Genomic DNA, 17,028 nt, shown 5'->3' with positions numbered 1-17,028 from the left:
ACAATATGCTCTATGGACACTTTCAAAAGCACTGGACATGTCCTCACTCTGTCCCTTCACTTCAGGACGGGAGGTGCACAGCAGCACAACTTTTGTTTAGCTAGAAGAACCTATGCAGTATTATCCAGCACACAAGGCCAGCCTTCAAGAGAAATGTAACCAAATGTTGGCTAGATATACCACCTTTACTGATCAGCTTATCCTGTACAGTACATTGTAACAATTTCCACAAGGGCTGTAGTTCAAAGACTTTAAGAATGATATTGTCGTCCAGAAAAACGTGCAACTCTACCCACAACCCACGTTTGTCAATGTAGGTGGCATCTGAACCTATTAGCTTCCATTTTCTCTGCAAATTAATTTTTGTTTTCTACTCAAGTTATCTACACTGAAATAAGTATTTCTTTGGAAAATTTGCTTTCTGAAGATCAAAAATTGACATACGGAACACATCCAGCAGTTTCTTAGAAAGTGTTTCAGGACAGGACATCTCATGAGAGCAACGTTTCGATCGTTCAGATTTTTTTTTTTTTTTTTAAATGTAAGGTCATTTGACATTATACGGGCAATTTTTTAATTCCGATTCAGCTCCTGATGTATTTTTTCCTAATTCTCCTAAAAATGTTATACCAATCTCTAAAAACCACTCCAGTTTCTTACTAGAATAAACGCATCTTTCTACATCACTTCTTTTGCTGTGTTTACAGGAGCAGAGCAAAATGCACACGGCATGTGTTACAAATGTTGCCTTTACCTAGACACAAAGTGAGAGAGAAGAGAGAGAAAAAAAAAAGGCAAGTGCATCCAATTCCTGACCAAGCTACATTTTTTTTTGTAAAAATGCACACACATACTGCACATGACAAACAAAAAAATTAAAAAAATTCACCCTCGAGGTATCATCATCTGTACGGGATTTGGGAGGGAGATATGAGTATAAGTTAACTGCCGGATTTAAAAGTACAATTTTTTTTTTTTTAATCATAAAATCTAATTTTGCCTCCGTGTACAACGTAGAAAGTCACTTTAAAACCAGCACCACTGTGTAATTCTGTGACCACCCCGGATGCAGAGCAAAAGGCTGGAGTCCTCCATTAAAAATCGCTGGCACTGTTTCTCTGTGCATTATATCTACCTCCCCCATTCGCCAAGGAAGTTCTTTCGTGCTGATGGTTTTGCCACAGTTAGCAACTCATAGGACAAGGGTCACTTTTTGCCTTCCCTGCAGAGTTAATCACCCTCATTAAACAACGGCCAAACTCCTCCAGGATCATCCGCTCGGTGGCTGCCTTGTACTTCGACAGCTTCTCCGCCTGCTCCGCCTGGGCCAGGAGGCAGTCGCACGTGGCCTCTGCGACTTCCTTCGTGACGAACGTGAACGGGAGCCTGAAATGGACAAAAAGGATCATGAACAAGAGCAATCTCCCTCAAAAAATAAATAACCTTCGTGGTACGGTCAGAAAAAAATAAATAAATGAATTAAAAAACGACAACTAGACTGGATACACATTGGGAGTAAACGGGAATTACACATGCACCAAATGCAAAATTTGTAAACCGATGATTACATCAAAATCAATATGCGCTCTATTAGACAAGATTACCTACAACTAGTTTCAGAAACTGCCGGACCACATTGGTAGCCAATGCAATGCAGCTTACAATGTATAGGGAAAAGCAAACGCAGGTTAAAAGTACGTGTGTTAGAACATCTGAGAAATATTACAAATATCCCCAACGTGATTGAACACAACAAACCTAACTCACGTACTCACACCCATCAGTGCGATCCAGACCGTATCAGATTTATGGGTCTAGAAGCAATCCCACTGGTTATTAGAGCGAGTGACAGAGATAAACATCGCCTTAGACGAGAACAATATTGGATATATACACTCTGAAATCCATATTTCCTGACAATCTTAATGACTCCAGAGAGCTCACACCATTTCTCAGATACAATTTTGCAATGCTATACTGTTTCTCTTATTGGTTGATTATGGTATAATATCTTTCTGCATTGTGGTTTTTATTATGTCTGGAACTTTACATAATCTCCATTTAAGGGAATAATAAGCCACTCTATTGGTCATATACCAGTTCGCCATTCATAATAAACCGGTCTCCTTGCACTAGATCTTGTGCTAAATACATTTATCAATTGTATAGTCATTAACTATTTGAGTGGATTAATTTTCTATTCCACCAGGTACATAGAAGTTCTCACTTATAATTAGAAATGATCACTATTTGTATCAGTTACATACCAATCCCTCATCTACAGTGGTGTGAAAAAGAAAGTACCCCCTCTTTGAATTCCATGGTTTTACATATCAATCATCTGTTTCTTAGCAGGTCATAAAATTTGAGTGAGTGTAAGTGTGTGAGTGTGTGTAAGTGTGTGTAAGTGTGTGAGTGTGTGTGTGCAAGTGTGTGTGTGCAAGTGTGTGTGTGCAAGTGTGTGTGTGCAAGTGTGTGTGTGCAAGTGTGTGTGTAAGTGTGTGTGTGTGTAAGTGTGTGTGTGTGTGTGTAAGTGTGTGTGTAAGTGTGTGTGTGTAAGTGTGTGTAAGTGTGTGTGTTTGTGTGTAAGTGTGTTTGTGTGTGTGTGTGTGTAAGTGAGTGTGTGTGTGTAAGTGAGTGTGTGTGTGTGTATAAGTGTGTGTGTGTGTAAGTGAGTGTGTGTGTGTGTGCAAGTGAGTGTGTGTGTGTGTGCAAGTGAGTGTGTGTGTGTGTGCAAGTGAGTGTGTGTGCGAGTGTGTGTGTGAGTGTGTGTGTGCAAGTGAGTGTGTGTGTGCAAGTGAGTGTGTGTGTGCAAGTGAGTGTGTGTGTGCAAGTGAGTGTGTGTGTGCAAGTGAGTGTGTGTGTGCAAGTGAGTGTGTGTGTGCAAGTGAGTGTGTGTGTGCAAGTGAGTGTGTGTGTGCAAGTGAGTGTGTGTGTGCAAGTGAGTGTGTGTGTGCAAGTGAGTGTGTGTGTGCAAGTGAGTGTGTGTGTGCAAGTGAGTGTGTGTGTGCAAGTGTGTGTGTGTGCAAGTGTGTTTGTGCAAGTGAGTGTGTGTGTGTGTGTGTGTGCAAGTGAGTGTGCGTGTGCACGTGAGTGTGCGCGAGAGAGTGAGTGCATGTATGTATGTATGTATGTATGTATATAAAATCAAACATTCCCAATAAATTTCCTTCCCCCATCTCCCATTTTTATCCTACTCCCTTTTTTGATTGCTTTATTTTAAACCATTAAAAAATCCCTTTTGTATTATCTTTTTCTATATGTGGTAGCAGTGCCTCACCGCACTTTGCGGGTTGTATATACTGCCAAGAATAAAAATGTTTTTATCGATTACTTCTAAGCCCTGCTGTGATTGGCCCAAAGGTATTTAAGAGTTGCATGGCGGTGTGTGTCACTTCCTGAAGAAGCATAATTGTCCAAAACGCTTGGCAGTCATATTACACACCCTCTAAATCACATCCAGTCGGCTGCACAGCTAGGACCTGGTGTTTGTATGCTTCATGCTGAGACGCATGAAACCAGGAAGTGCAGACATCCTGATGCACAGTAAGGGACTGCAGTAGACACTTACCTGAATCCAGGACCTCATGGAGATTGTCCATTCTTGTTACCCAAATTGTAAGTGTGGATATACCTTGCTTTTTTACTCTAATATATCTTTGAATACTGATCTCAGGTGCACTCTGTTTTCTTTCCAATGTAAACATTAATACAGTGCTGTGTCGTCTTCTGGATCTCCGAGTTTGGGTCAAGTGTTCTTTTTGCTATTTTTGTGATGTGTGTACTGGTCAATCTATGTCAATAACTAATTAAGGTGTGTGAAGATATATCTCTAAATAGATATATGTACAGAGTATAATTGTATACTTGTATATGTTGTATATGTTAATATAATTGTATATGTTGCTGCTGTTTTGGTGTTATCGCCTCGGGAAAGGGCCCATAAGGGGTTGATATGCGACACGTTTCATTGCATATACTGTACACCCTAGTGCAAAAGCTCTTCCTACAAGTCTCAACCACAACCACAATCGCTTGAGCAGTGATTACGTGGGTGCAAAGTTACTGTAGTAACGCGCATAAAAGGGGGCTGTTCTCAGATCAAGTTCACTTCTCCTTTGGAGAGAATTAGCATAAGTGGGATTATGTTCATTTGCCATCTGGCCCTTGTGACATCCAGTGAACGTCATAAGGACACAAGGTGTTAAAAAAAAATATATAAATAAAAGTCCCTAATCTCCCCTAATCTTTTTTTTTACTGGTACTAGATGGGTGGATTTTTCAGGCCCTGTATATTCTAGGTTTCAAATGATCTCTTCTAACAAATACTTTGACGGGTACGATTCCTTCTACCTTCAGTATAGGAAGGATGTCTTCTTACCTTGAATACAGATTGCTAAGCTATGCAGAATGTATACTGAAAATGTAAAGCTAGCATTATTTACCCTCCACTGGAACTAGCAAGTGTTCTAAACTTACTTTCCACCTCCACTACTCAACAATGGTGCTGGTCTTGTGAGAAGGTCCGATATCTGTGAGGACAGCTTAGTCTTGGCTGCAGTCTGCTGCTGCACCCGCACTTCCGCTGCATCTGCCAAGTGCATCAACGTCTTGCGCTCCGGGCTCTCTTCAAAGTTTTTGCAACCAATGCATTTACATATTGAAGAGCACATGATTTTAGCCTGTGAGAAGGGTATGGAGAGTTAGACCTGAAAAAGCAAACCCGTACGACGGCAAGACTTACTAACCAAAAAAGCTAAACTTTCAACTCTCCGGATAAAACGGAGTTTGCAGGGGAGCAATGAATGACGTGTTCTCAAAGTTTGCAGAAAAGGGAAAAAGTGTTATCAATAGTGATAAATGTGCCATTTTTTTTTTTTTTTTTCAAACTTGAACTGACTTATCTTAAAGGCGCGTTTTGGAAACTTGGAAAAGTATATCAAATTGTATTATTCTTTATTTATAAGCTGCCATGTTTTGCAATTTTTGTACATAAGGCGAGATAAAATAATGCAATATTAGTATGCTAACATTAACCACTAAACTGGCACAATATGCGAGGAAGCCACTGCTTCCAAGAACTTAATATCCAATAGGAAGAAAGTGAGACGAGAGGTTTCAGAAGAATTGGTGTATTCATTATGAGTCAAGCATCTTACATATAATTATCTGGGCATTGGATGCGGATAAGGTTGGTAATGCGGGGAAGAGGGGGGGGGGGTAGATTTATGTGGAGGTTACTGGTACATGGCTGGAGCCAGGATTTATATCATCACAGAGTTGAAGTAGGGATAAGAAAAGTGGTGAGTGATGGAATTTGAAGAGGTCTGAGACACACAAAAGCAGAAAGTGTTAGGAGAACATGGTGGCAGAGCGACAGCTGGCAGAGCAGGATATTTATGAAAGTACTGTGAGGCACGGGGAAAGCAGAAATAAAGTAGGGCAGAGTACGGCCAATTCCAGAACATGCCCAACGTAATTATTGGGTTTGTGTGAATGGAAAACAAGAGAACACCCCAAGATCAATAATCTTGAAATATGAAACTGCTTCTTCCCAACACCACAACCATCCTGCAGCATATCAGGTACCGATCATGCATTGGATCACTCTGTGGATTTCGTGGTGGTTAATATCCTCTCAGCCTTACCTCGTAGCATTCACAATAGTTTTTAAGACATCCCGATCGTTTACAGTTGCAGCCTTTGCTGTGTCGTCTGTCAGATTCCCCTTCCTTTCCCTTCCCTATTTTTGGTTTGAAGGCTTCTGGATTGCGGTCCAGGCACGCCTACGGAAACATTGGAACCAACACAAGAGACGCCGCAGTTAGTAACTACATGAGAACTATAATACCTTTTCAGATGTGGAAAAACAAACACATTAAAGCAGCAGCCTGTGTGAATTTACACTTTTTGCATTTCTTTGTACTTTCTTCAAGAGATCTTGACATCTCTCACACAGTTTATTTTTCAGATCTGATGCCGTGTTCAGGAGATACAAACGTTTGATATATTAAGTGTCCGGAAAGTTAAAATGACACTAGTCCCAGGGTCCAGTTCAGTCTAAAGGCTAGGTAACAAGCTACAGATGAATAGGTATACGAGTTAAGCTCAAACAGGCTTCTAGGGGAGGGAGGGAGGGGGGGGGGGGGAAGAGAAGAGGAGTGTTGCGGCTTTAAAATGACAACGTGTAATATGGTTCTAGTAGGATTGATAAACAATAGCTCACCAAAAGAAAATATGTAGTTCACAGAATATTAACACTGGCACATCCTCTAGGGCTAAGAGTTGCAAACCCACAAGTGACAGGACATATTTTAGGAGCACCAACTCCTGTGTTGCAACATCACAGAGAAACACGAAGGAAGGTGCTACGCGCTCTGCATTTCCCCCATTTCCAATACTGTTGTGCCTGAAAGGTTATGCAGCCCAAAAAAGAAGCAATGCTAGTTTATTTTCCATAATGAAACACACATTTTAAATGGAAGAACACAGCGGTCATGTTGTGATCTCAGGTATTAATTTTATGTAATGTAAGTAACTGGTAGGGAAGTGGGAAAAAATACAGGGATCAGGCTTGTTAAAATACTTCTGTTCAACAGCTCTTCTACTCTGGTTACTAAGCCAGAGAAAGGCTGGGGAATAATAAAGAACGCAGTGTACGCAGGTACAGCATCTTCATTAACAGCTGTACTAATAAGCAGGGTTGGGATGTTCCACATGACATTTACACAGTTCCAAAGTGCTGGGAAACAGCCTCAGGCAAGGAGAATCCGGCTTGTGAAGCCAACACAACATAGACAAACCATTTCTTCAAAGTACAGGTCTCCTCTAAGACAGATACAAAGTAGAGCTCTACTCACAAGTTCTCCATTTAATGTGACAGCCAAGAACAGCGGAAAGACAACGTTTCAGGTAGAGAGTACTTTGTATCTCTGTTTTAGCGGAGACCTGTACTTTCAAGAAATTGTTTGTCCACGTGACATTTACACCTTAACTGTTTAACAAGTGGAAGCTCCTTTAACTTTTCCCCTACCACAAAAGTGAAGCCCTTCACCGTGTCAGAGGTTAAGCCGGGAGGTCACCACATACCTGCTTCCAAAGGAAGCATAAGGTGCTTACGAGTGGAAGCATGGGCTGGTTTCGTCACCTCCCACACAGGCAAGCTCCATACTATCTTCTTGATGCGCTGAATTTAACCTCATTACTCTTCATGGGGCAGGAAAGAAGAGAATTATACCAAGGAAGAGATAGGAAGGAGAAGAGCCTGACCTCCTGAGCTTTAATTTACACTATCTAAAAAAAACATTGTTCAGATTAATATGAGCACACATGTAAGGTAAGTATGTAGATCATAAAATAATTAGGAAGCGATTTAAGAGGCAAAGCTGGTGCACTAATACTTCAGCTTTACTATGGATCTAGGGAGCACCTCACCTTAATGGCTTTCTGTCTTTCGTTCTCATGCTCCAGGTTGTTGTAGCAGTTTGTGCAGTTGCAGTTGTTACAGAACTCCCCATTGGCAAAGCAGTCACAGTACCTGAAACAGAGGAAATGAACTGAACTGCTGGGCTGTGAAATGGTTGGTAATTAGTGGCACTATTGTAAAAATTGTAAACGTTACAGTGATATAGATCTGAAATGTGCTTCAGTGGTGTATGGTGTCGGTAAATCTTATTAGAAAAATAAGAAGTCCAAATAAAGATTAGGGGTAATAAATGACTCCCGATGCCTTGTTACAGCTTCTTGTTGGAGGAAACCTGTCATCTCACTAAATGTCCCTCGCCCTCCGGCACCGGTGATGAGCCTTGCTTTAGACACTAGGTCCAGAGAGCATCCCCTTTATTATACATTATTTCATGGTGCGTTATGTTTTTGCACTTTTGTGTCCAGAGAGACAGACACTGAGCGACATTCTTTTGTCATTCTGATAAAAGGCTTCAAAATAATTAAAGAAGAATGTGACCACAACCCCACATCTGTACAGGACGACCCAAAAATGCTTAGAATATTTCACTTTTTCAGCAGATCCTTAATGTACTTGGTAGCACATGGTGAGAAGTTCCTTCGTCTGAAGGCAAACACGGTTAAAAGATTTGTATAAAATGTTTTTGCATAGACTGCATTTTAGGGGGGTTAGGGGAAAAAGACTGCTTTTTGAAAATTATTATTATTTAACACCAAGCGTTTGTTTTTAATGGCACAAGCCTCACTTCTGTTCATTTAACAGGAAACAGCAGCCATTTAAAAAGTGGTAAAAAGCCTCAATATATACACTGTACAAGCAGAAATCCCTGGCCTTACACTACATCCTTTGTCCCTGCCACCTGAAACATGGGGTAGTACTTGCACATTTGTTCACACAAGTGCATATCAACATTAGAGTCACAAGAAGTAGTATGAATGAGGACAGAGAAAAAGTTACTTACAGTTTCAAACATAAAGACTTTGTACAGTTACACGGTTTCCTTGGACGATTTGCTGATTCTGAAGAAATAATGCTGAAAACAAAAACAGAATGTGGATTTTTATTGCGACTAGTTTCTTTTCATTTATTGTATTCAGCATTCCCTTGGTAAGTTTGCATGTAAATATTTAAAAAAGGTTTTAATATAAATGAAAAATGTATTTTTATTCTAAAGATTCCATTGTGATATGGAAAGTAAATGGTGCCTCTTTTCTCTGGACTCTCCACTCTCCAAAATTGTCCCTGCCGAAGCTCCGTAATAGGAGGGAAACGCGCGTTGGGCGCGTGATCATGTTATCAGCCCCCGTTATGGGGCTGTTTTAACACAGTGTTTCTCCAGCAGCTCTCTAGCATAGCAATATATCTAAAAATAGTGTAGCAGCTAGGGCAGCGGTGCGCAAACTGTGGGGCGCGACCCCCAGGGGGGGCGCGACACTGCCGACGGGGGGCGCGGGGTTTACAGAGGCCCCGCGTGCTTCCCGAAGGCACTTAAATTAAGTGCCGGGGGAGCTGCAGGGCCTCTGTAAACTTAACTTACCGTGGCTCCGGCGGCTTCCTCCCTGTGTCGCCATGGCAACGCGGCGTCAAAATGACGCTGCGAGGTCATGTGACGTCACGTTGCTATGGCAACGTGACGTCATTACGCCGGAGCGCGGGTAAGTTGGGGTTGGGAGGGGGGCGCGGGAGTGAGGGGACAGCCGGCAGGGGGGCGCAGGGAAAAAAGTTTGCGCCCCCCTGAGCTAGGGAATGGTCTCACTGATACAGTGTTACTAATATGATTCATGGGCATGTAGTGTTCAATCCCTGCTGCTGACTTTGGCAACTTATTCATTGTGCTAGTGATTGCAAGTGTTGAGCTTTCAGGCTCACCTTGGCTGGTTGCACCTTGTTTAGCCTCTAGGATTCCAGTTGCAATCATACACTGGAGTATTTATATTTATGAGAGCTTTATCTTGGTGCACATGTTTATATTATTTAATTCATTTTTAATGTTTATTACACCATTCTTTTCGGCAATATATGTTTTAAGTATTTAGCATTAAAGGTTATATTTTACATTATAGTACAGGCATACCCCGCATTAACATACGCAATGGGACCGGAGCATGTATGTAAAGCGAAAATGTACTTAAAGTGAAGCACTGCCTTTTCCCCACTTATTGATGCTTGTACTGTACTGCAATCGTCCTATACGTGCATAACTGATGTAAATAATGCATGTGTAACAGGCTCTATAGTCTCCCCGCTTGTGCACAGCTTCGGTACAGGTAGGGAGCCGGTATTGCTGTTCAGGACGTGCTGACAGGCGCATGCGTGAGCTGCCGTTTGCCTATTGGGCGATATGTACTTACTCGCGAGTGTACTTAAAGTGAGTGTACTTAAAGCGGGGTATGCCTGTAGTGTGCATATAAGTGAATTCTCTCCTGGAGTACAAACATTTTGTACCCCTTATCTTTCTCTGATTCACTTCAATTCACAGTTGCACCTACCTTTATTGATAATTATCGATTGGAAGTTATTATTTTTCTATATTACAATTAGTATGATTTAGTTGATCACTCCCTACTCCCTCTCTTCTGCTCTCCATGGGAGGTTTAATGGTGGACCACACTTACAAGGTGATGCTCATAACAACTCCCTCCAACCAACCAGCAGCAGAAATACCTGCCCAAATTTGTGACCGGTTCATGGATAATCAAATGCGAAAAGTACTACGTAATCTGCCAAATAACCTGGCGTACGCCATATTTTTCTAGGATTTAGACATGCATCACAAAATACGCAAGCTGTAATTGTTCATAGTACATACCACAACATTGAACTCGGTACATGCTATTCAATATACGGTGCAAGTCAGTGTCACATACTGTATGAAGTGAACGGCTTAAACCGGTGGGACTGTACTTTCACTCACCCATTCAGTGGTACCCTGGTCTGGGCCTGTGTGGTTGGTGTTCCGGATATCCCTGCATTGCTGGCTATGGAAACGAAGGACGACTGCTGCAACTGCCGATGGGAAATGGAAAGGCGATGGCTTGGTGAGTGGGGGAAGCGGGTTACTTAATCCCATTCATAATGGGGATTCTTGGCAGCCTGAAACAACTTTGTTGGAGAAGCAAGAGAGTTCTGCATAGGCGTCACTGCACAAGTGCTTTCGAGATCATGGAATTATTTCACTGGAGGCAGCTTAATCAGAAATAAAAATACCCATTAAAATGTAATGCTTTTCCCATTTATACTTCTGTCTGGTGCGATAATCCTTTTACTGTGCCGCCACTAATTAATTTGACCTGTACGGTCATTATAAGTGGACAAAGTTTGATGTGATCTCTACCCCCAGCTACAATAAATGTTTTTATGTCACAAATCTGTACTATATTTGTAAAATATAAAATGTAAATAAGTGTATTGAATAAGCCTCTTCCCTTTGTTCTCGTTAGTCTTGCAAATCTTCGGAGGCTTTTGAGAATCAGAACTGGAATCTCTCAAATCTATATTCTGTCAAACAGCTCTAATTCTACCTCTTCAACACCACATGGTTTCCGGTAATGCCATACTGTAGGGAAAAGTGCATGTTGAAGTGACATCTCGGATTACAAGGCGTCAATTTGCAAAAACTAAAACCTAGTCTCTTGTTGGCGCTAAATAGACAGCAATTTAATCTTCTGTCATTTGGCATTAGGAAGAAAATACTAATCAATACAGATCTAGCATAGAACTATCCAAATCAGCATCTATTATTTAACGGGGCACAAAAATAAAACACCACAATTTGAGAGAGAAGCAAATTGAAGGTTGTTCCAGTCAAGCCATAATTGTCGTATAAAGAACAAAAAATAAAATCTATGCTGCAACGCTCATTTTGGGCCATTTTAGAAGTGGTCTTTAACTGAATGGGCCATATGGTGCCTTACGCCTTAATACATATAGCGCAAATATTTTGACAGGACCAGAACATGGAACTTAATAGTGAATATCCTATGATTGATTTTGACACTGAAGTGCAAAAGCCTCTGTTCCTGATCTCCACAGTTATACAACGAGGGCATGGGCACTATGGACCTCATCTCATTTTCTTTACAGAACATTCACATGTAAGGGTCTCCTGCTGTGCTTTAACTCTTTCCCTCCCAAAAGGGACAGTAATGCATTGCGTTGAATTGACTGGCTGCTTCATCCACTCACCTGAGTGACATACTGAGCAGGCAGAACAGCATAACCCACGTTTCCTGTGCCTGGTGCCGGAGCCAGAACAGTGCCCGGGGGAAGGTTGGTGAGGTTGGGCTGTATCTGTGCCAGCGGGGTGGCTGGCATAAGAAGCCGCTGCTGAGGTTGGCTGGTTGTGACCATCTGTGAAGCATTCAACGGCTTGGGGGCCACCTAAATGGATAAAGAAGTTCATGAAAAATATAGTGTGTACACACACACGAACGAGAAAGGTTCCTTTGGGGGAACAAAGCACCTAGCTACTACGTGATGTATGATGATAAAATCACTTTTTTTTAATATGGTTAATATATCTCAGAGGGTGTGTAGGTGTGTTCACATATGTGCTTCTGTATATATTATATACATGTATATATTTTATTAACACAGTAATAGTCAAGGTTGTTTAGGCTCACTTGTTTGACAGTCTGCGCTGGGACAAAAGGAACGGACATCCGTACAGGCGTTGCATTAACCACCATTGTTTTAGCTGCTTAAAGGAAAGAGGACAGAAAAGAATTTACAAGGCTGAGTATTTCAGACACGTTTACATGGTAACCCTTAATACACCAACACCGTCTCTACCAGTTGAATCTAAAAGCACCATTTTTCAAAAAGTTGACTTACGAGGAATAACAAAAAGATAAAAAGCAAAGACTTTAATGACATCAGGAATAACCTATGGTTGATCATGAGAGCACAATATTAACAGACTTCATTTACTTCAGTAACAATGCAGTAACTGAAAGACCCATGATATTGGACAAATTAAGTGTGTGTGTGTGTGTGTGTGTGTGTGTGTGTGTGTGTGTGTGTGTGTGTGTGTGTGTGTGTGTGTGTGTCGATACAAGGAATGAGAAAGTTGCTTACTGGTAATTAAAGTGAACTCCTATAAAGTACGTTCTCCAGAGCCGCGGGGGGGGGGGGGGTGGGGGGGGGGGAATATTACCGTACAGGCGGCTCGCAGGCGCGGCCCGTTCCTGTACAGGCGGCTCGCAGGCGCGGCCCGTTCCTGTACAGGCGGCTCGCAGGCGCGGCCCGTTCCTGTACAGGCGGCTCGCAGGCGCGGCCCGTTCCTGTACAGGCGGCCCGTTACTGTACAGGCGGCTCGCAGGCGCGGCCCGTTACAGTACAGGCGGCTCGCAGGCGCGGCCCGTTACTGTACAGGCGGCTCGCAGGCGCGGCCCGTTACTGTACAGGCGGCTCGCAGGCGCGGCCCGTTACTGTACAGGCGGCTCGCAGGCGCGGCCCGTTACTGTACAGGCGGCTCGCAGGCGCGGCCCGTTCCTGTACAGGCGGCTCGCAGGCGCGGCCCGTTACAGTACAGGCGGCTCGCAGGCGCGGCCCGTTACTGTACAGGCGGCTCGCAGGCGCGGCCCGTTCCTGTACAGGCGGCTCATTACAGTACAGGCGGCTCGCAGGCGCGGCCCGTTACTGTACAGGCGGCTCGCAGGCGCGGCCCGTTACTGTACAGGCGGCTCGCAGGCGCGGCCCGTTACTGTACAGGCGGCTCGCAGGCGCGGCCCGTTACTGTACAGGCGGCTCGCAGGCGCGGCCCGTTACTGTACAGGCGGCTCGCAGGCGCGGCCCGTTACTGTACAGGCGGCTCGCAGGCGCGGCACGTTCCTGTACAGGCGGCACGTTCCTGTACAGGCGGCACGTTCCTGTACAGGCGGCACGTTCCTGTACAGGCGGCACGTTCCTGTACAGGCGGCACGTTCCTGTACAGGCGGCACGTTCCTGTACAGGCGGCTCAGCTGCTTTCCCAACAGCAAGGTATTCCCCCCCGTCTGTTTCCCCTAGCAATCCGGTGAAAGAAAGTCAGGCATCTGTACATATTTATTCCCCCCCCCCCCTCCCCCTCCCCTCTGAAAACTAATTTGTGCATAAAACACGTTCCAGGTAGTTCTACGTTGTGTGATGCAGAGTGGAAAAACAGAAATGAAAACTGCCTCTAAACAGAGGAAAGCTTGACAAATACTGGGGGAGGGAACATACAAAGCGGCCCACGGGTCTGCACTTCCCCCCCAATATCAGGACGTAGAGCAGCGCGCACCTTGCTGGAGAGGCTGTGTGCTGGTGCTAAGGTTGTGACTGGAAGGTGCGGAGCTGCTGGCCGTGGAGGTCGTGACAAGCCGGACGTAGTGAAACTTGCTGCCGGGCACCTGGATCTGCTGAACATTTGGGGCTGCTGCAAGGGGGATGATGGTTTTAAACTGAGGGGTGTTGACGCCACCGATAGCTATCGTCTGGACGGCCGGCTTTACAGCCTGAAGAACAAATACAGCTGTAGTTAAATTAGGCGGGCTGTAAACGTTTCTTCTCCTATCGTGATTGTAAATGACTTGTTGGTAAACGAATGCTCCACTTTATTCAGAGGCGTAGTAATGCGCAGTTTACATCGTACTTTGTAACCATTTTTAGGCCTTTGGCATAAACCACGTGTTTTTATGAACGGTTTGGCTGTAGTTACCTCAACCACATCTGTTTCAACCCAAATAAATTACGGAAAGATATACCCTGAAGAAACAGGCCCATTCTGCTCCTCCCGCCCCCCAATTTAAGTCATAACATTATAATTCATGTTGTGCTGATGCATTTCTGACTTGGCAAAAAATAAAACGATTATTTTATGCAGTGTATTTACCTAGCACCATCTGTTACTAGAGATGAACGTGTTCAGATTATTGAAATCCGACACCCTGAACCTCAGCGAACAAATTACATTTTGCACAATGCTACTTTGCTACATCAGGGTGCCCAAACTTTTTTTTTTGTCTGCGCCGCCCTACCCGTTCTCCCCCATTCCTTTTCTCCTGCGTTTTCTGACATCACGACGCCATGTGATGTTGAGTTGCCATGGAGACGCTAGAGAAGCCGCCGGAGCCAAGGTAAGGGACTTGGAGGCCTTGTGCGCTCCTCACCATTTCATTTAAATGTTGTGAGGAAGAGCACGAGACCTCCAAGTGCCACCGCCCCCCAGAAAATTTCCTCCAGTTTGCGCACCCATGGGCTATATGATGCTCGGATTGCCATGTTTCAGGGGGTATCAGATTCCAAAAATCCAAACTCGCTCATCTCAAGCCGTTACCATGGAAACATCTGTTTTAAGGGTAAAATACAGCCATCTTATCCTCGCTGGGGGAAAAAATAAAAAAAAATTAACAGATCTCCAGAATTTTACTAGAGTTTAAAAGGGTGGGATGCTAAAAACAGCAGCACAGGAACTTCACACAGTGGGTTAGTAGAGCCGATTGATGCTTTAAGCCCTTTAAAAAAAATATTAAAAGTATCGATTGGGTCAGTTGGCCCTAGATCTTACCCAAAAGCTACAAACTGTACAGAAGAACGAGTGAAGGTTAGTTCTGGTATCCTCTAACAGCATCTACTGCTATTAAAAGCAAGGCCCCCAAGATGAGTCCTTTGCATGAACTGCACGGCCAGCATTAGGCAAAGTGAATAGGATGCTATACCTGTGCATTATTAGTGAGGGCCTTTGCAGGGGAGGAGGGAGTTGCCGGCTGTACAGTCAAGAGCTGCTGCCCGAGGGCCACACTTATGGGAACACCCAGTGTCTTCTGAGGCGAGTTGGGGAGCTGTGAGGCAACGGACACCACTGTCAGCTGGGGAGTCAAATTAAATGGTCAATTGAAAACCCACTGCCATTCACCACACAGATTTGAATAACACAGGATACATAATGGCAAAGCTATATTTGAAGTAGAAATGTCCAAACGTGCTACATGCAACGTCCAAAAGGGATTTAAAACTGACCCAACGCCGAATAAGATTTCTGAAAAAGGGAAATCACTGGAGGGGGGAGAGAAATGAACGAAGATGGAGGGTAGAATCAGACCAAAGTTGACCAAGAGGGGGGGAAAACAAACAAAAACAAAACGATATTTTATGCGCTGCCATTTTCTTAATTCCCGAGAACACATACGTCCCACGCATGATGGGGTGTGCGCTGGTAAACTGGTCAGGGGTAAAATCTCTTTTAATCAGAAGAGGTAGTTCGTGCCATTTTTGGCGCACACATATACACAAAAAAATTCAAAATAAAAATACATTCAAAAGTCTATGGGAACGTGACAAAACCTTCCTCATTGTTAATGTGGACTATATAGAATTTACCCCCTTAGTACAGGCATACCCCGGTTTAAGGACACTCACTTTAAGTAAGGACATATCGCCCAATAGGCAAACGGCAGCTCGCGCCTGTGCCTGCCAGCACGTCCTGAACAGCAATACAGCCTCCCTCCCTACGAAGCTGTGCGCAAGCAGGGAGACTATGGAGCCTGTTACAAATGTGTTATTTACATCAGTTATGCACGTATATGACGATTGCAGTACAGTACATGCATTAATAACTGGAAAAAAGGTACTGCTTCACTTTAAGTACTTTTTCACTTTACATACATGCTCTGGACTCATTGCGTACATTAATGCGGGGTATGCCTATACTTCGTTTGAAATAAAAAAAAAACTTTTGCTTTTCCCTCTGAGTGTTTGGGCCAAGGGGTTCACCTAGTGCCCAAAGTAATAACCATTCATGGACGTGTGTGTCATGGAGCTCCGTGTAGTTTCTCTCTCAGAAAAGGTATTATAAGAATAAAATCACATTGTCTTTCTCCGTTTCCATTGGTCAACACAAAGGAGCATCTATCGATTAGATTGGAGCCTTTTATCACATGCCAAGCGCAGATCCATTTTATTTATATGTATAGCAGGTCTTTAAAAGGTTTATTATTAGAAGGTGTATACAGCAAGATAAACACATTAAAAGGCAATGTGTTTGTAGAACCCCAATAGCATGCACTCTAACCTATGGGGTCATGATATGTGAGTTTAGATGGAAAGCCAGAAGAGATCAACACTCGGTAGTCATTAGTGGATGGGACCAGTGTAAGATAGGTTAGAGTGCATGCTATTGGTATTCTGCAAACACCTTGCCTTTAAGGTGTTTCTCTCTGTATACGCTTTCTTAACCCCTATAGCACATAACTATTGTCTTTTTCCTGGGTTTCGAGTGTACCTAGTGTTGTGCTCTTAGATATGTATCACTATTTCAGAAAAATGTCTCTGCACCAACACCCACCATGTAAAAAAACTTTGGTGTTACAACTGTAGTTGATTTGACAAAATCCATAAGCAATAATTCTTATCATCATCTCTCAAGGTTTCTATTCGAGTCTTTATTCGGGGTCTATGCAAGCCACATGGTCAAACACTTCATGTAATGATCTACATATAAATCTAGTGCACCCGTCGTTTTGGGGTTTCTTCTTTATTTTGGTGATCGAATACCTTAACTTAAATGTTCTTCGGCAATCTAAACTGAATGCTAGTCTGCATTT

The 17,028-nt window shown here is 43.4% G+C and overlaps 1 protein-coding gene across 10 annotated transcripts in view; it reads right to left on the bottom strand.

The window, feature by feature from the left end:
• Positions 1-953: 953 nt before the first annotated feature.
• LIN54 (lin-54 DREAM MuvB core complex component) overlaps positions 954-17,028 on the bottom strand; it is a 40,417-nt gene continuing 24,342 nt past the window's right edge. For 7 of the 10 annotated variants that reach the window (XM_075606136.1, XM_075606144.1, XM_075606125.1 and 4 more), the window contains 10 exons: positions 15,145-15,294; positions 13,728-13,941; positions 12,088-12,164; positions 11,651-11,845; positions 10,380-10,471; positions 8,427-8,498; positions 7,435-7,537; positions 5,649-5,786; positions 4,480-4,682; positions 954-1,386 (listed from right to left, as the gene is read on the bottom strand). In XM_075606136.1, the coding sequence (XP_075462251.1) occupies positions 1,185-1,386; positions 4,480-4,682; positions 5,649-5,786; positions 7,435-7,537; positions 8,427-8,498; positions 10,380-10,471; positions 11,651-11,845; positions 12,088-12,164; positions 13,728-13,941; positions 15,145-15,294 (1,446 nt within the window). In that variant the 3' untranslated portion in view covers positions 954-1,184. The remainder of the gene's footprint in view (positions 1,387-4,479; positions 4,683-5,648; positions 5,787-7,434; positions 7,538-8,426; positions 8,499-10,379; positions 10,472-11,650; positions 11,846-12,087; positions 12,165-13,727; positions 13,942-15,144; positions 15,295-17,028) is intronic. The other 3 variants (XM_075606106.1, XM_075606164.1, XM_075606167.1) reach the window with 3 other exon arrangements.

The sequence above is a fragment of the Ascaphus truei genome, chromosome 1 (assembly GCF_040206685.1).
Source record: "Ascaphus truei isolate aAscTru1 chromosome 1, aAscTru1.hap1, whole genome shotgun sequence".
Lineage (NCBI taxonomy): Eukaryota > Metazoa > Chordata > Amphibia > Anura > Ascaphidae > Ascaphus > Ascaphus truei.
The sequence above is the reverse complement of the archived record's forward strand: the minus strand, read 5'-3'. Positions and strand labels throughout refer to the sequence as shown.